Genomic DNA, 20374 nt, shown 5'->3' on the forward strand with positions numbered 1-20374 from the left:
GATTGCAGTATATTTGCATTATATATGTTATATATTACCATTAATATATGGCAATCAGAATGAATCGCAATAAATGTGGATATGCAGTCGCACCTTTCTTATGAATCTATGTGGACTTCAGTTATCTTTTTCACTTGGGCACGATCCAAGCCTCATCGAGGCTTCAATTTTGAGAGTGTAACTTTATTTGCTGCACTCTCTGGTCACTGGCCTATACACGATTACTGGAGTCTCTATATTTAGTTAGGATTTTTTTTTTCGATTAGCCCGTGCTAAAAGCTGTGGATTTGATTTCAAACTCTTTTTATTAGGTTTACCTAACGAGGACAGTTAGACCACAGAGCAGATACACTCTCCTGGATCTCCTGTAAATAATATTATCTGCCTGCTCAGGAAGCCAGAGAAACTCGAAATGTTATTCAAACTGCTCTGCTGTCAAAATAACATGGGTCTGAAGCATCACAATCCATTCTTCATCCAATACAGTGGCCTAATGCAAGGTATAAAAGATAGGCGAAGACAATGAACAACTTGAGTAAACAAAAACAATCTCCAATCCCCAGTTTCAACACTTAAAAAAACACCCTGGAATTAGAATATCATAATATTTTATTTGCCTGTCAGGCACCTGATTTCGATTAATTGAAAGTAACAATCTGTATCACACTTGTTAGATTAAAAATATATATTTTTTTACCTTAAACTGGAAAATACCTCTAAAGGAGACTTATTTCCCAAATATTCATGTCTTTATCATACATAAATGTGTATTATTGATTGTACTGGGTGCTTCATTTAGGCTTTTTTATTTTATTTGTTCCTAGCCCTTTTGGTTATTGTCATATATACGCCATATGTAATTTTATTTTGTGACTGTTTGATTCTGTAACCAAATCATGACACAGGTTCAGTAAAAATTAATAAACAGAATGAAGGTTCTGTTGGAAAATTCATCTTTGTTTAACTTTCTAATAATTTCTGTCAGTTCTACTTGATACGTTATTATAGTTTTCTTTATCAGTAATTAAAAATTCAAAGTGCTACTTACCACTAAAGTGTAAAACTTTGACACTATCATGAATTTTGCCTAAGACAAAGACAAAAAAATGTTTAATGTGTTTATATATAAGCTATTTACAGTGCATGCTAGCTGGTTTCTGGCTAATATTGTAGCATTAAATGGTTTTAGATGGTAATTATCTATCTGGTTGAGCACATCTATGATCATCTTAATAATTTTAAGTATGAACAGTACCTGGTTTGGGTCAAACAAGTTCTATCAGCTTTAATTCCAGCAGGGGTCATTAAGTAGGCTATTAGGCTACATTTAGCCCTAAATTCATTAATTTAACATTTATGGTATTTCTGAAACAATAATAGGCCTATTTCCATTAAAATTACACACTGACCATACTTTTATTTCCTCTTCTTCATAATATTGTCATTATTACGTTGACAAATAGAGCAATATTTCTTGAGGACTCAAGCGCGCTCTTGGAAAAGTCCACTTAAATGATAGCAGTGCTGTGCGCGCGGGATGTCAGGGGTGAGTGATGGTGTCGCGCGCAGCTCCCGTGTGTAATCTCATTCGATCACAGCTCTCGCGCTCAGGTGGGGGACTCTTGGTTAATCCTGAAGCTCTTACTCCCACCAGCAGGGAAATCAACCACAGCAGCATGCTGCGGTCCCCCGAACACACTTATTTGACCGCACGTCGAGCATAATATTAAATAAATAAAACTATTCTTACTACTTTTTACATTTGGAAAAACTCGCAAAAGCCATTTCTTACGTAGTCTATTAGTACTTCTGCAGTTTGCCAAGTCACCGGACCACCGAAGATGCTGCACCAAGAGCAAGTGATCGCTCACGGGAACCTCTGCGCCCCGGGTCCTCCAAACAACGCCGGGTACAACAGCAACCCGGTGCCCGTTATCACTCAGACAGAATCCCGCGATAAATGGAGCAAAAAAATGGATTTTCTTTTATCAGTAATTGGGTTTGCGGTAGACCTCGGAAATGTTTGGAGATTTCCATATATCTGTTATCAAAACGGCGGAGGTAAGGTTTTTACTTTTGTGAAAAGTTTGTATTTATACTTTAATTAAATTTCAGTTACATACAGTAGGCTACTAATCAGTCACAAAAAAAACATTAAATTGTGTCTTATGACAAGTAAAATATTGATTAAGTGCAGGTGTCAGTCTTATTGGGCTGGTGAACTGTCCACGGTGCTGAAATTGATTTTTTTTTTTTGTTCACTTTAAGCATTTTACAAAACCTCTTAGCTTCCAAATAAGCAACAGAAACTGAACATTTCTTACAATACACATTTTCAGCCTACTAAAATTTAAAAAAAATTGTGGGCTGAAAATGTAAAAATGTAGGTGTCTAAAATGTAGGTGTCTTCTAAATTTAACAACCTCTCAAAAAAGACCTCATTAAAATCGAGTAGAAATTAAATTTGTTAAAAGTGTTGTTTCCATCCATCATCATCATGACATTTATTTTACAGTGTATAATTTCAAATAACTATTTATCAAAGGGGAAAACAACCCCAATATTTTTTACAAGCTATCTGAAAGCAAGAATAAGATATAAGATTTGATCTAATAGCCTTTATTTGTAATAAAATTGATGTAACAAACTTAAAGTAGAAAGTTACTAAAATCTGGGGGAAAATTTTGTTGTTTTTTATTCACTTTCACACATGGTTTCCAAACCCTGTTTCTACCAGATATCCATTCATACAGTGCATTCTATATGATACAGACTGACCAGATTCAATAAAGATGTTTTTTTTTTTGGTTTCTATTCTCATTATATGAAGCAGTGCTTATTATAATTCTGTTTATTTAAACTTCTACCTCAGTACACCTGTGAAGCCAGCTGCAGTCATCAATCATGCAAAAGTTATTCATGATTTAATCTGTGCAGAAACTGAGATCAGAAGTGTCAGACAACAAATGTCCCGGTATAAACATATATCTCCTCTACTCATTTTTGTTTTTTTAAAGTCGCCTATATGAAATTGAACAGGCTTTATCGACATACAGAACAACATTTAGTTAAAGGAATATTTAAGTATACTTGTTTTTAATACGCTTATTTAAAGTCTGCAAATTCCCCCTTGTTGATCTCACTTATTGTTGTTGAAGGAAAAAAGACCTGTTCTAATTCTGTTCTTCAGGTGCATTTCTTATTCCTTATGTCCTCATGGCTATATTCGGTGGGGTGCCACTTTTCTACATGGAGTTAGCTCTGGGACAGTTTCACAGAACAGGTGCCATATCCATATGGAAACATATTTGCCCTATTTTTAAAGGTAAGATAAATATAATCTAATTCTGTCTCATATACGATATTGCAATTTTTTGCATTAAATATGAAAATAAATGGCGAATGGAAAGAGGCAAAAAAAAAAAAGAGTATATTAGACTGATTGATTTCATTAACAAAACACTTTCATTTCCCCTTCCCTGTCAGGTATTGGTTTCGCCATCTGCATCATTGCACTGTATGTGTCCTTCTACTATAACACCATCATCGCCTGGGCTCTGTTCTACTTCTACTCCTCCTTCAGCAGCACTCTGCCCTGGACCAGCTGTGATAATGAATGGAACACAGAAAACTGCACTAACTACTTTGGAAAAGACAATGTGACCTGGACAAACTATTCACGCTCACCTGCCGAGGAGTTTTACACGTAAGTGCACGTAAGTGTCTGCACTGAAAGGGAGCAAAAATGACAGAGAAAGAAAGACAGAAGCAGGAGAGGGACAGAAAATGAGAGATAGATGTAGCAAAAAGAAATGACAAAGGGTGGGGAAACAGCATCTATAGATGAACATGTTGCAAATGTGGACTATACTGTACATACAAATCATAGTGGAAAAGGTGGAACAGCATATATACTGTATATATATATATATATATATATATATATACACACACACAGTGCTGAGTAGATTACTTACAAATCGAAGTCCATTACTGAATACAAATGACATGATGAGAATTGAAGTTAGTAACGTAATACATTACACATTTTAGGTAATATAATCGGACTTTAATTACTTTTAGATTACTTTCGGCCTATAGAATAGTTACGTTTATCAATTATCAATAAACTTGTTTATTACATAGATTTTGATAGGATAATCTTGTACTATAGTGATATAAAAATATAAAGAGAACAAAAAATGATGTTGAACATTGTCATCAACAAAAGTCCATTAAACATTACATTATGTCATGGTTTCCCTAAGGGTTTGTGAAAGACCTGCATTAATCATTAATTAAACCATAAAAATGTAAACTTTAAAAATATAAAAACAATCAAAATAAAACACAAAAAGATTAAATATGTTATTTGTTACGCTGTGTGGACTCCCTGAATAAGCAACAGCCTCAAAAAATAAGAATGAGTGAGAATCAATAAATTATTAATGATTTACTGACATTTTGTGAATATTAAGTTATCATGTAATCAATAAACGTGTAATTACAAGTATATGATTTTTTGGAATCTGATTACGTAATCCAGATTACATATTATCAGTTACTATCCAGCACTGTCACCAGAGTGAATCTCATAAGAGTTTTGCAACATTTTTTTCATCTTTTCCTCATTTGGTTTAACATGTCCGCTGCTCTGCAAACATCGTTTTTTTTTTTAGTCGACTGTATAAGGGTTGATTTAGCATAATGAACTCGATTAAATCAGTTTGCGTGCCACAAAAAAAACAAACCTACAAAATAATTGATAAACTATTCTATTTGGGGAGAACTGCTTTATATTTTATACTGTGCCAACATTTCTTTCTTATATTTCAGAACCTTTTTTATAGTGCAGTGTATATTTCAGTAAACTTGTGTACACTGAAGTATTGTATGCATCTGCTTTGTGGTCCAGGTCACTGAGAGCATAATAATGAATATTTTCAGACTGCACCTTCCCTTTAAATCCATCTTAAAACAGGAGGAATGTCCTGGCAGTTCATGAATCATCTGGGATTGGGAATGTGGGATACATTCGCTGGCAGCTCATGCTCTGCCTCTTCCTCATCTTCACCATTGTCTACTTCAGCCTGTGGAAAGGAGTCAAGACTTCAGGAAAGGTCCTTCCGGAGTCCTTAAAAACGAAATGAAACGTGTTTTATTGCACATTCCACATCCTCTCATCCATGTCTCTCTCAGGTTGTATGGGTGACTGCCACCCTCCCGTATGTAGTGCTGTTGATTCTTATGATCCGTGGTGCCACTTTGCCCGGAGCGTGGAAAGGAGTGGTGTTCTACCTCAATCCCAAATGGGAGAAACTGCAGGAGACCAGCGTGAGTGCTTTTCTCATACCGTCTCTCATTTCCCTTTGTGTCTAACACTGATTTATTGTTATATTAGTTTGTGTTGTTTCTAGACATCCTTCACTTATATGTTCCCTTTTAAATCTGCTGCTATAATCTTTTGAAGGCAAAATGCATGTTTTTCATGCAGCAATAAAAAAGGACCTGAGGCATTTAGTCATGAAATCCATGAATCACTAGTAGCTGAGCTGACTTCATAAAGGCCATATTCCTTCATAAATTTCGAGATAAGTCAATAAATAAAATAAATTATAAATAAATGAATATTTTATAGATACATAAAGTGTCAATGGAGGCAATATGTAAACTGCATCTCCATATTTCTAGCCCTGTGATCTTTGCTGTTTAAGTCCAGTACTCTTTGCAAGGTGATGCAGCGCTGCAGAGAACCGTGATGAGAAGCAAAAATAAAGCACTAGGGGCTAATGAGATGCGTAATTGGTTTAGAATTTTTTTTCCATCATGAAAGGCTCTCATACTCATTGAGACACGTTCATGCACACACACACATTTCTCTTCACACAAATCTTCAGATGTGAGCAAGCACCGCCTATTCCCTATATACTGTTATGTCAATGTCCAAAATTGCATCCTAAATTGAATTTTCTAAATTATTAGTATAAGATGATTCAAATTTTTACTCACATACTGTGATCAATTTATTCAGCCATTTTCTTGTTTTTGTTTCGCCACACCTCATTTACAGTGTCTAATGTTTTGTAGGTATGGGTAGATGCAGCTGCGCAGATCTTCTTCTCTCTTGGTCCTGGTTTTGGCGTTCTGCTTGCCCTGTCCAGCTACAACCCCTTCAACAATAACTGCTACAGGTACAGACAAAACCTTCATTTTCATTACGTTGATCTACTGGAATTTTCAACCTCTTCTGTTCGTCAGCATTTGCAATGAGTTCTTAATGTTTGTTTTCAAGATATTAAGAATAATATCTACCGTACTCTTTGTTTGAGTTAATACATGAATCGTAAATGAATTCTTTGTAATTCTTCTAACACTACCGTTCAAAAGTTTGGGGTTGGTAAGATTTTTTTTGTGTTTTTGAAAGAAGGATGCTAATGCTCATTTGATCAAAAATACTGTTTACAAAAGTGATTATTACATTTAAAATGAACTTTTGTTTCTATTTTAATATATATTTTAAAATGTCATTTATTTCTGTGATGGCAAAGCTACATTTTCAGCATCATTACTCCAGTCTTCAGTGTCACATGATCCTTCAGAAATCATTTTAATATGCTGATTTGGTGCATTTCTTCTTATTATTATCAATGTTGAAAACAGTTGTGCAGCTTAATATTTTGGGGAAACTGATACTTTTTTTCAAAGTTATTTGATGAATAGAAAGTTCAAAAGAAAAGCATTAATTTGAAATAGAAATCTTTTGTAACATTATAAATCTTTACTGTCACTTTTGATCAGTTAAATGGATCATTGCTGAATAAAAGTATCAATTTCATTAAAACATTGGTAGCCTGTCCTTGTTACACATGTTACATGTAGTTACTGTAGTAATAACTATAAATTATGCATAATTTCATGCAACTAACCCTAAACCAAATCCTAACCCTAACCCTATAGTAAGTACATGTAGTTAAATACTATTGCACAGTACTTAAATGCATAATTACACTGTAACACAGACACCTTAAAATAAAGTGTAACAAAATCTTACTGCCCCCAAACATTTGGTTCAGTGATACACTGTTGTGTATTAGTAACAAAACAGACCTGCCAATTCTGGCCAATGTGATTCCCGCTCATTCTTAATTCTGATTCTATCTATAGCTTAACCATTCATTTGCATTTGGCTCTGTGTTCACTAACTGAGGAGAAATACCATCAAAATGAACTGGGCTCTGATGAATCACATGATGAACTGAAACAAATGCCTTGCCTCAAGGGTAAATGATATAAAAACAAGATTAGAACTGAGAATTAAGGCCAGTTTGAAGAGATGAATGGGCAGCATAGTTGAGTCAGGGGAAATTGAATTGTGTACTACTGTAAGACTGTGAGGAGGCACGTGGGCAATCTAAAGGGATCAAGTCATATAAGGACAAGAATATAACATAGACTTGGGCCACTAAGCAACCACCCAGAGCAACTGCATAGCAACTCCATAGAAACCCCCCATGGCGAGTTTTGCCCAGTCAAGCAAGAAAATGTAAAAATCTAGTTTGTAAGTTATTTTTTGTATGCGTTTTGTACAGAGATGCTATTGTAACCAGTCTGGTGAACTGCCTGACAAGTTTGGTGTCAGGATTTGTTATTTTCACTGTCCTGGGATATATGGCTGAACAGAGAAATGTAAACGTTGAGGACGTAGCCAGGGACAAAGGTGAGCTTCCCCTTTTGCTTATCATATTACTGTAGTTCCACTGTGAGTGTACAGAGTGGCTTTCAGCCCTACAAATAAAGCACCTCTACTTTTACTTCAAGTCTATATTTTGACTTTCTCCACCTCCTCTAGGACCGAGTCTCCTCTTCATTACATATCCAGAAGCCATTGCAAACATGGTTGGGTCGACTTTCTTTGCCATCATCTTCTTTGTGATGATGATTACTCTTGGATTAGACAGCACTGTATGTATACACCTATAACTGTAAATATGCATGTGCAGTCAGCAGAAGTATATAGTTGATAAATGATATAGATAAATATAGATATAAAAAAAGAAAGACAGTACCAGAAATACCAGTGCTTCCGAGGTCGCAACAGAATAGTGTTAAAGTTTTAGGTAAAACACTCAATTTAATATGCAATTACTACATTAGCCGCGTCCCTATTCAGAGGCTGCATCCTTCGAAGGCCGATTGCGTCACCGCGGCGCGACGAAAGCTGTCCCGAAGGCTCTTCCAAATGCGGCCATCGTTTCCCATGAAATGAAGGATACAACAGATGGATCCTTCGCAGCCTTGCCTACACCAGAATTCATTGCGCGCCAGTGACGACAAGATTTTTTTTTTTTGGAGAAATTCCAGAATTACACTTTTAAATATACAGTAAGTAGTGGGTTTCAACTTACTCAAATATCGAATGATACAAATGTAAAAATAAATAAAAAGCGGTTCAAATGTTGACTTTTATCTTACTAATTTGCGATTATATATAGTTTATACTATTTATTATATACAGAAATGGACCATGGTGTACATATTTAGACAGTTTGTGAACCCTGTTTTGTTTAATATAACTTTCAAAAAAGTCCAGTTCAAACGTTACTGTTACTCATCAACGGCAGCTGTCTAGACTACAAGAACAGTCCTCCAAAGGCTAGACCGTCCCATTTCACAACACCTGGTCCGACCTTCGAAGGCTGCAGCCTCTGAATTGGGACACAGCTAGTGACATCATTGCTGATGATGTTGCTGAGCCAGTGTGAGACTTTCAATTTGTATAGTTTTTATAAAACAATAGCAAATGTCACATCAAAGTCTGAAATGATTTACAAAACTGTTTGAATGGTGTCTGTACAACAATTCCAGCTTAACTGAACATTGTGAAGAAGTAGAATAAAAAATGAAAAGGGCATTTCAATACAGTTCTGCCTTGTAAGCTGTAAACATGAATGCAAATATATGGTTGAGTATTCTTGTTTTTTCTTCTTCTGTCTATATGTGTATTCTACCTCAGTTTGGTGGACTAGAGGCCATAATCACAGCTGTAATGGATGAGTACCCAGATGTCCTGGCCAATCGGAGAGAGCTGTTTGTTCTTGGACTGGTGGTTGTTTGCTTTCTGGGCTCTCTCAGCACCCTTACTAAAGTGAGTTTCAATGAACCTCTGGATTTCAGTTTGCCTACGTTCAGTGAAGTTTACCAATACAATAAGAATATTTCAGTATCTTAACACAAAATGATAATAATAGAGTATAGAATATAGAATTTGATTACATATCTTGCAGGACAGTTATATAATAAACATTAAAAAATCTATATGTTTTCACCAAATAAATATACTTAAAAATTGCTCCTTGTGATTTCTAATTGGGGTGTGCTGAGTTTGAATCAGCACTTTATTTATTCATTTATTATGTAACTTTTTTTTCTTGCAAGGGTGGTGCATATGTGGTAAAGTTACTGGAAGAATTTGGAGTTGGTTCTTCAATTATAGCTGTAGTTTTTCTGGAGGCCACGGCAGTATCCTGGTTTTATGGTAAGATTTATTATTTTAAAAACTCTCTTGCAAATAAATGCTGATCTTTTGAACTTTCTATTCATCAAAGAAAATTATTATGGTTTCCTCAAAAATATTACACTAAGCTGCTTTCAAATAAATTACATTTTAAAATATATTAACATAGAAAACTGTAATACTTTTTTACAATATGTATACCTAGCTAAAAAGATGTTCTGAGAAACTTTTGCTAACATTCCCAAGTTCTAAAAGTTCTCTGGACGTTCAAAACAAAAAAAATTCTTGGTTATGCGAATGTTAAGGCAACGATCTATTTTTTGGAAACATTATGGAAACATTCTGTAAAAATATCCTCTGAAAAAAGTAGTAACATTAAAAAAAAAAAAAAGTAAGATCATCACACCAAAATGTTTCTGAGAAACCTTCCATGAATGACATATAGATAATCTTTTTGTGCTAAAGTTTTAAGAACATTATTAAAGACCAGATAACTCTGAACGAACGTTCTATTAACATTACTGGAACAACGTTTGTTCATAACTTTGAAAGAACCTTGCCAGAATGTTAGGAAAGTTCTGAGAATGTTTCATGTTAGCTGAGTATATAAACATCATGTCTAAGTGTGCATGAACAAAATTTTCAATATATAAAATTGACAAACTCGTTTATTTAATTTTCTCCAGGTATCAACAGATTCAGCAATGATATCAAGTCAATGTTGGGATATAGTCCAGGATTGTTCTGGAAAGTCTGTTGGGTTGCCATCAGCCCAGCATTTCTTGCTGTAAGTTTAAACAAAGATGTTCTGATTTATCATTCAGTACAGTGTGTGCAAAGTGTCACCGCTGTTTAGAGTGCGACGACCGGTGAAATGTTAAAGTCATTTTTCATGCGCTCAAAACTATTTAAGCACCCACAACCTCCTTTCCACCCTTATTACCTTTATAATCTCATTCTCTCACCTGTCCACACGGTCACAATTCCCAGTCTGCAAATGTCAAACTGCATGCACTCTTATAGCCTAGTATTCTTTAGATACCTCTGCATGCATTACAGCTAATCCCAACAGGCCTGAGCTGGCACACACGGCTGACATTTCCACAATCATAGTTTTCCTGTTCTGCTTTTTTCATTCTTTAAAAAAAAACATGATAAACGGCTGCCTGTCTCATCTTCTGAGACATTATTTGAAATGCTGGAGAGAAGACATTTGTCTCGGTTCCTTCAAGACACAAAGGCCTCTACAATTTTCTAGTCTCCATAGGAATGTGTAAGGCCTACAGGATAATATGGACCTTTTGAAAATAAAATAATCAGATTAGAGCCTCAATCTAAGGATGTTCTCAAACACATCAATCCACCTGAACTCACACAGAGACTGCAGTGATCTATACAGAGTATCCTAATCTGAATTCATTGTTAAAGACTCTTAAAATAATATATGACATATTTCGAAGAAACACTTTAAAATACTTTAAAGTCAGCGTGAAATAGAAGCAGCGATAGTCTTTTCTTCTCTATTGTGACCTATACAGTCAAACCAAAATTTATTCAGACACCTTCAACATTTCTCACATCATCACAGTTTATTCTCTATAGTTTAGAATATGGTAATAAAATATGACAAGAACTCAGAGTTATTAAATCAGTTGGTATTTCACTGGTTTTGGCCACTGTCTCACAAATGAATTAGGTTGAATAGCTGTTAGCTGTTAAATTAAAGTACACAATTAGATAATACCAATTTAGGTCAACCAATTACCAAGCAATGCTTAAATTTGTTCAGTCGGTGGTGTAAAAAGGTCATATTAGCAATGAAAGAAAAAACACTTATGCAAAACTTGGTCTGAATAATTTTTGGTCCCAAAGTTTTATACGTTTTACTGGTAGTCCTCTGTATGAAGAATTTTTTGGTATAATATGTCACAGTTTACTATCCTCACTTACATAAATGAACTATAGTGTCCTGCATCCACTAGTAAAAAAATATTATTATAAATAAAATTTTAAAAAATATCTGGTGTCTGAATAATTTTTGGTTTGACTGTATATCCGAGTGAAACAGCTTCACGGACAAGAAAAAATGTAGGGTGGGACTAGATTTTTTCCGTCAGGAATTGACTGGATCGTTGTGGTTTGGTATTGCTGTGATGTCATGTGAGTGACATGTTGTCCAGCCCTCATGCCAGTAAACACATTATCAGAGAAGAGATGTCGCTGCAAGAGGAAGTGGAAATTATTTGAATTAAAGATTTTGAGGCCAAAAACGCAATGATGTGCATGGATAAATAATTTATAACAAATACTGCAAGTTTCCATAAAAATAAGAATTGTCCGTTTTGATTTCATGGTGACTTTTTCCTGTTCATTTCTTCAGTACATTATTATCAGCTCACTGCTGAACCCTCAACCCCTCACGCTATTCGACTACAAGTTCCCAGACTGGAGCATCACGGTTGGTTTTATCATCGGAGCTTCCTCCTTCATATGGATCCCCATATACATGGTGTACAAGCTCGTGTGGACCCCGGGCTCTCTTAAACAGGTGAGACGTGCATTACAGATACACTTGAAAAACATTCTTATAGATCTCAGGAGGAGTCTATTTAATTGATAAAATGGGAAAAAGTTGTTCACATGTTGTTTTCAATCCGATTTCAGCGCCTTGCTGTATGTCTGCGACCGGAGAGAACCCTGCCAGATATCCACGCTGACAGTATGGGGTTGAGTCCGGTACGTTAGACCACTGAGAGAAAAACACAACTCGCATAAAAAGGCCACATATATTGGGTGACGTGTCCACAGCAAACTAAGAATTTATTATAAGGGTAAAGAGCAACTTTTGCAGTTTCAGGGATTTGTCCATTTGAAATTACCATAAAAAAGGATCTATTTGCAAGTGATGTACAATTCGATTTAATACGGAAAATGAAAACTGACGTTCAATTTAAGTTATAGTCCCTAATTTTAACATGCAGTGCAATTTACTAAGGTTGATGTTTTGTTTTTAGTTTAAGGATTACCTATAAAATGAAGAGTTCAGTGGGTTTTTTTTTTTACATTGTAAGTTGCACATACGTTTTCTGAGATACATGCAAGTGAGATGACCTCATTGTGAGAAATTCAGCCAATGAGAAAATGAGAACAGAGAACTTCATACACATTTCCCCCCCCCAGAAATAACTGTTGTCAAGATTTAATCATTATGGTGTTTTTTGCCTTAACTCTGCCTAAATATTGTAGCTACTTTATGTCAAAACTTTGTTAAACCTGTATTGATATTGTGCCTCACCAAGAAAAGGAAAAATGACAAAAATAAGGGTTTCTTCTATTCCTCATTTGGAACTAAGACTACATGACTGTTTGAAATTTTCATTCTCTAACAGAACTTGAGCCCAAAACCTAGCTATGTGTAACGTGTTCATTTTCTCCCCACGTTTTTTTCCAAATAAAGAACTGAGGATGTTACTGAACTCTGGATGTGACCAAATACTAAATTGCTATGAATGTCTTATTATGGATAGTTGAAAACGTGGTTCATATACTATGTCAGCAATGTAGGTTGTGGCAGAGAGTTTTGCTTATATGTCTGGAAAATTTAATAAAGCTGTACTGAATATTCGTATCTATCCATCCATCCATCCAAAACTATGGATTTGTTTCTGATTCCCACCTTCGTTCTCTTAGTGTGAACACCCTTGCACTGTTGCGCCTTAATTAACATGTTGATTTGCATTGAGCTGCAGTATCCAGCATCTGCAAACACACAAGGGGTAAGAGAACAGCATTGTGTCAGGCATTTAAATGAGATGTTTTATTAAAGACTAGATCTTCAATCGCCACCAATCGCAGCTCTGGGAAACGCGGCTCAGTTGTGCCAGTTTCAGGTATGGGGTGAGAGAATAGAGAAAAGATAATGCTATTCCACATTCAGCCACTTCTAGCAGAGGCCGCAGAATGGATCAAAGGCTTCAGTGCAGGCGACTGGAGTAGAGGTGGACCTCAGATTCAACTACAGAGGAACCTAACAAAAGGCCTGCAGGCTCTGTGCTCTTCTGTTAATTACCCAAATGAAAGACCAAGAGTGAGCTAGTGAGTGACAAACTGTATGTGACCTGCAATAACAGTGTTTCATGAGGTGAAGTTGAGGTGAAATCTAAAGCAGGATTTATCAAACTAAAGTTCATGAACAGTTGTTGAAAAGGTAAAAATAATCAAAATTAACATACCGGCCACTTTATTAGGTACGCCTGTTCAACTGCTCTTTGACGCAAATATCTAATCAGCCAATCAACTCAATGCATTTAGGCATGTAGACATGATCAAGTGCTGAAGTTTAAACTGAGCATCAGAATGGGGATGAAAGCTGATTTAAGTGACTTTGAACGTGGCATGGTTGTTGGTGCCAAACAGGCTGGTCTGAGTATTTCAGAAACTGCTGATCTACTGGGATTTTCACACACAACCCTCTCTAGGGCTCACTGAGAATGGCCCAAAAAAGAGAAAATATCCAGTGAGCGGGAGTTCTGTGGGAGAAAATATCTTGTTGGTGCCAAATGTCAGAGGACAATGGCCAGACATGGTTCAAGCTGATAGAAAGGCAACGATAACTAAAATAACCACACATTACAACCGAGGTCTGCAGAAGGTCCTCTCTGAACGCAGATGGGCTAGAGTAGCAGAAGACACACCGGGTGTCACTCCTGTCAGCTAAGAACAGGAAACTGAGGCTGTAATTCGCACGGGCTCACCAAAATTGGAAAATAGAAGATTGGAAAACCATCGCTTGGTCTGATAAGTCTCAATTTCTACCGCAAGATTCAGATGGTAGGGTCAGAATTTGGCCCAATACAGCCTACCAGAGTATTGTTGCTGACCATGTCCATCCCTTTATGACCACAGTGTACCCGTCTTCTGATGGCTACTTCCAGCACAGCAGGATAATATGCCATGTTAAAAAGCATAAATCATGTTTTCTTGAACTTGACTGAGTTCACTATACTCAAATTGCTTCCACAGTCACCAGGTCTCAATTCAATAGAGTTTGGGATGTGTGGTGAAATGGGAGATTTGCATCATGGATGTTCAGCCAACAAATCTACAGCAACTGTGAGAACATATCATATCAATATGGACCAAAATCTCTGAGGAATGTTTCCAGCACCTTGTTGAATCTATGCCATGAAGAATAAAGGCAGTTCTGAAGGCAAAAGGGTGTCCAATCTAGTACTGGTATACCTAATAAAGTGGCCAGTGAGTGTGTGTCTATAAAGTATATAATGGAAACGTTTTATTTGTTTTTTTTCCCCAGCATGTTTGTGATCATTAACCGACATCAGATAACTGTGAAAATGCAAAAAGCAAATATGTTATTAAATTATTTAAATATTTACTTACATTTCTAAAGGGGTACTTCAAATAAATATTTTAGGTCAAAAGGTTTTGGCTGACAAAAAAATTGAGGAATGTCTGTTCTAAAGCATGGAGCATTTCACCATGGGTCTATCATTCAGAATTTATTTTATTATTTAACAAATATAGATATACATGAATACAATTCTAAAAGGAAACTATTTCTGTGGTAAAAAAAAAAAAAAAAAAAAAAAATTTAACACCTCATGCAAAACAATCTGCACACTTACAGCAACAAGAACAAAAAAAGCAAAAAAAAGGACTTTGTATGTCTATGGACTTGGTTAAGGGATTAATTTTGGGATAATGACCTGGACACATGAACATGAAATGTAGATTTTAGTTGAAATTATTATCTAACTTGTATATTAGTGTAAATGCTCTAACTTATTAGTATAAAAAAAAACAATAACTCAATAACATAGAAAACTATGAATCTATTAACAAGACAACTTGCATTGGGTGCAGAAACTATTCTCCAGAGCATCAACGTTGGATTTATATTAAAATGTAAAAAGTCTGCCTCAAAAACACATATTTTTGACAAGTTCTTTGATGCATATTATCAGTTGAAACCAAAGGGCCTCCACTGGGATGTTGATGTTGGTTTAAACTTTAAACACGACGGCGTTAGGACCTTACAGCAGCGTCGAGCTGAGTGGATTGGGTTCGGTTGCATCCTTCACACTGTTTCGCGATAATGTCAGCAGCACGCCTGGTCTCTCTCATCGCTTGCTGCATAACGTTTTTCCAATCTGGAAATGCTCAACTGGGAGAGTCTAAAGTAAATGACAGACCTTATGAAGTCCTGCTGAGACAAAATCTGGGTAAGACATGACTACACACGCGACTGAACCCGTGTCAGGCCTTTCATATTCACAATGAGTGAACCTGTCAGTGTCATACATCATGACATCACAGTTTATCACTGATTCAGTTTTAAAATGTTGACGTTTCACATTGCTAAATTGGACTCTCAGTTAAAAGCTTAAAATCATAGTATTTTGTACTAAATCAGCAGATTTATTTGATTTGCTTGTTTATTTTATCTTCTCCTTCAGTTCTTCTTTTAAGTGTTCTGTCCACACTGTTGGTGATCATGATTGGAATGGCAGTTTGTGTCTATAAACCTCTTCGACGCAGGTGACAATCGACAATCCCTATGGATGAAAGAGAAAGATGCCGGGAACTGAACACTACTATGGCGAAGGCTTGCTTCTGAATATTAATGAGCCAATTCTTCGCCATTGGCCAAGAACACCGCAACGTCAGCACAAACGAACTACTTAATAGTCGGTATTGAAGGTTGAAAAATCAACGTTAGTATGCGCAAATTAAATGGATAAAACCCTTATCGTCTTAAACACTTCATGTCAGTGTAATCGAGGTTAAATCTCCATGTGCATCGTAGCCTATAAGAAAAAATATTGTAATTTAAATGGTTAAAATTGAACACTATTTCAACCACATGTTTTCCTCAATGTGCTCAGTTTGTAAGCTGCTAAATTGTGTTGCTACTGTCTGAATTTATACGTATTTATTTATTTTGGTGTATTTATTGTGATGTTTATTTGACAGGTTCTGGCAGTTCAGACCTTTTGAATAGGCCTACTGAAATAAATGTCAAAACTTTAATCTGTATGAATGTGTTCAAAATAAAGAACTGAATGCAACAATGCCTAATCAACACATTAAAATGTTATAGTTTAAATTATGTTTAACTACACTTCTGTAAAGTTAATTAGCATTTAAAAGGACTATGGTTGTTTTTGGTATCAGATCGTACTACCACGTTACTGAATAGTTAGCATATTTAGCCTACATCACATTTGCTCTAATTCTCTCTACCTTGTCTGCTTAAGTGTTGTCTCCTCAATCCCACCAGCCCCTGTGTGAATTTCTTCCCATTATGGAAGAGATAACTCATCCCTCTAATCCAGTTGCAGATGGCAGATGGATTCTTATGTATAGCCTATATTTGCATAATGGTTTTTCATCACATTTTAAGAAGCTGGTCCACAAGCCAAACACCTGCTGAGCTGAAGTCACGAAGAAAGTTGCTTCGGGTAATTTACCAATATAGCACAAGACACTTGAGCTGATTAAAGTCAAACAATCCAAATGAGTGAAGAAAACAATTTCCTGTGAAATGAAAGGCTTTTAAAGTAAAAACTGAATACAAGCTGTAACATTCAGGATCCTTCTTTTGCATCATGTAGCAAAATATTTATCTATATAGTAAACAGGACTGATATGAATTCTGACTTGATACATAAAAAAAATTATTTGGCAGTTAGACTGAAATTGTTACAATAGGTTTGGGAAGTAAACAAGTCGATCAACTTGCACTTACACTGGAGGACAATTAGCCTATAATTTATTTAAACTTACATGAATGCTAACCAAGCTGCTGGTCTACATTCACTTTGTACTAAATCAATCTCACTTTCCATATTTAAAGGGATAGTTCACCCAAAAATGAAAATACTGTCATCATTTACTCAACCTCAAGTTGTTCCAAACCTGTATGAGTTTCTTTCTTCTGCTGAACACAAAAGAAGATATTTTGAAGAATATGGGTAACCAAACAGGCCAAGGCCCCAACGACTTCCATATGGGAAAAAAAAAATACTATGGAAGTCAATGGGGCCCATCAATTTTGTATTTATATAGTGCTTTTTACAATAAAGATTGTTTCACAGCTTTACAGTAATAACAGGAAAATAATGCAACAAAGTTTTTTTTGTCTGTACAGCAGATCTAGAAGAACATAGTGTGATAGTGATGTGATGATCATTCGTTCAGTGATGGTTCATTTCTGTTGTAAAAAAAATATTAATTTAGTTCATTTATCTATACAGAGGAGAAAACAGTGATGCCATCGTCCAGCTCAGTTTTCACATAATGGTGTCAATGCAGGCAGATCAATAATATTGTTGAATATTAAGTGTCCCCAACTAAGCTAACCAAAAGCCAAAGGCAACAGTGGCAAGGAACCAAAACACCACCAGGTGACAGGATGGAGAATAAATCTCCATTATTCTCCATCCATATGGTTACCCATATTCTTCTAAATATTTTCTTTTGTGTTCAGCAGAATAAACAAATTCATACAGGTTTGGAACAACTTGAGGGTGAGTAAATGACAGAATTAAATTTTTGGGGTACACTATCCCTTTAAGAAAATATTTGCTGTGTCCATAACTGTACAAAAAACGTTTATATATCATTATGTAAAACCCTATCATCTATCAGTAATCAGCCTTAATGTAAAGTTGGATGCATTTGACACTCCATAAAATTCCTCCAAGTCAGCTTCTTTAAAACGGTTTCCTTCACTTTCACATGTGATCATGATTTCACAATCATGATTTCATTCCCAGAGACGGCTGAGATTGACTGCACACTGCCTCAAACCACCGCTGACATACAGCTTTCCTCTGCCAACACATGGCACTCGAAGCTCTGTTGAGATGAGGTGCCTAGACAACCGTTCACATCTAACGCAGGGACCTGTTCAGAAAATGTCACATTACACAATTTCTCACAAAACCTGAATGATGTACCCTCGTGTGTGAGGCTAATAAACTATCAAACCTCATTGTGCGAGAAGGACTGGAGAATGCTTAAAATCTCAAATGCTCTTTTTCGAATAATGTTACTGTAATTGTCACAGGTCTGATTGGTTGACTGTGGGAGGGAAAACAGAACCAGAAATACCATTAACACACTTTCCATTAAGAATATTCGTGATGGATAAATTTTTCAAAAAAGATATTAAAAAGCATTCAACACAAAAAAAGACAGTTTGTTACACACCAGAACAGTGCCATCTGTTGGTTTGTTTAATAAATTCATGATGCACAGGAGATGGATAGATTTTCCTGAAATAAAAGTTAAATAAATTGATAGATTTGAAATGATCATATTAAAAAACAGAGCAGCATGAATATTAAGACAAACGTGTAAATAACTAAAAATAAAGTATAAAAAAAAACATTTCATTAATATATCTTGCCATCAAAACTATACGTTCAAAGTTTCAGACATGTTTCACTAATAACCAAAGTAAAAATTACCTCTAAAACAATTAGTAAAAAAACACTTGGTTTTTATGATAAAATTGATCTGATCAACATAATAGCTTTTATGCCTTTATTATTTGATTCTCCATGTCCATGCAGCTTTCATAGTTAATGAAGCGCCATAAGTCAATAAAGTGCTTTTATTAAAGTAAAAACATATTTTTTTGTGTGTGTGTGTGTGTGTGTGTGTCAAACATACATCACAGTTTACAAATGCCTTCAGGATATCTTCAACATGCTCAAACAGGATACTTTAAACTTGCATTTTTCAGCAATGACAATTAACCGAGAATCAAACCAACACTAACCCTGATCCGATAGACCATTAAACATTTTGGCAATTAGTTAGTTAAGTCTTATACCCAAATACCAAAAGTTAAATTAGGTTTTAAATAAAGAATGAAGATAAATTCTGTGTCCAGGAATAATGATGTGTGGATAATCGTAGCCAGAGCATTTGATTTATTCTAGGCTGTTATTAATGCAGCATAAAAATAAAATCAGGAAACTAAAATCAATGTCTTGTTATTACAACATCCCTTTTATAAATGCAAGATTGTAGCCTCAGATCCTTGTTTGCTACAGGAAGAATAAAGCTATAAATGTCAAAAAAAATTATGAGGTGACGGATATAGTTCACATCGGTTCAAGCACACTGGTTCATACAAAAAGTAGTGAGAGATACTGCAAGCTGTAAGTCAATAGTCAATACTCAGATGTCTTTCGAGCCTCACAAGGCTTTAAAAAACACTTACAGGAAGGAGTCAACAAAAGAACAATCAAGTTCGCAACAAAATAAATAGCACTGTCAGCTACAAGAGGAAGGAACAGCATGAGATTCCCTAAAGATTCCCAAACAGAGCAGGGCAGGTTCTTCCACGTTTATCAATTATCACATTTATCAGAACCTCAGTCAGCAAACAATGCTGTCCAACCGCACACATTTCCACAGGCAACCATTTTAACGTCACCTTCCGAAACAAAAACAGCTGGTTTTCTCGTCACACATTCCCCTAGTCCTTTAGTGTAGCATGAGGTTTGGTTGGTGCCAGAAAAAGTGACCCAGGACTGCCACATTCATGCTTTGCATTACAACATACTTTTGGCGATCCAAGCGGTTTTATTGTATCATTTTACAAATTAGGCAGACTAAAAGCTTGAGGCGTATTGGCTTACATCGGACAGCCCCTTTCAGGAATATTCCGGTCTGTATGAGTGCCTCTTACTCCAGCGAGGCACAGTGGTGTGGATTTATTGCCTTTACAGTACAGATGCTTCAGTCAGAAGTGGTCTAATGACAAAAGCACACGGAGGGGGGTTAAGAATGGTACTGTCCTACTGCTTTGTGTGAAACATTCAT

General features: G+C 35.8%; 1 protein-coding gene and 1 long non-coding RNA gene across 2 annotated transcripts; both read left to right on the plus strand.

Annotated features, from left to right (window-relative positions):
* The first annotated feature begins 1567 nt into the window (after positions 1-1567).
* Positions 1568-12611, plus strand: slc6a4b (solute carrier family 6 member 4b). The gene is made up of 13 exons (XM_056263835.1): positions 1568-2061; positions 3191-3325; positions 3487-3706; positions 4982-5120; positions 5200-5334; positions 6088-6191; positions 7590-7717; positions 7850-7962; positions 9014-9145; positions 9436-9535; positions 10201-10301; positions 11895-12062; positions 12179-12611. Exons 1-13 carry the CDS (start codon positions 1842-1844, stop codon positions 12257-12259), a joined length of 1776 nt encoding a protein of 591 aa, XP_056119810.1. The 5' UTR covers positions 1568-1841; the 3' UTR covers positions 12260-12611.
* A 6588-nt stretch (positions 12612-19199) lies between these two features.
* On the plus strand, positions 19200-19609 carry LOC130097129 (uncharacterized). Its single transcript, XR_008808258.1, has 2 exons — positions 19200-19488; positions 19519-19609. It is a non-coding gene; the product is annotated as an uncharacterized LOC130097129 (long non-coding RNA).
* The last annotated feature ends 765 nt before the right edge of the window (positions 19610-20374 follow it).

The sequence above is a fragment of the Rhinichthys klamathensis genome, unplaced genomic scaffold, assembly GCF_029890125.1.
Source record: "Rhinichthys klamathensis goyatoka isolate OS25496 unplaced genomic scaffold, OSU_Roscu_1.1 h1tg000210l_1, whole genome shotgun sequence".
Lineage (NCBI taxonomy): Eukaryota > Metazoa > Chordata > Actinopteri > Cypriniformes > Leuciscidae > Rhinichthys > Rhinichthys klamathensis.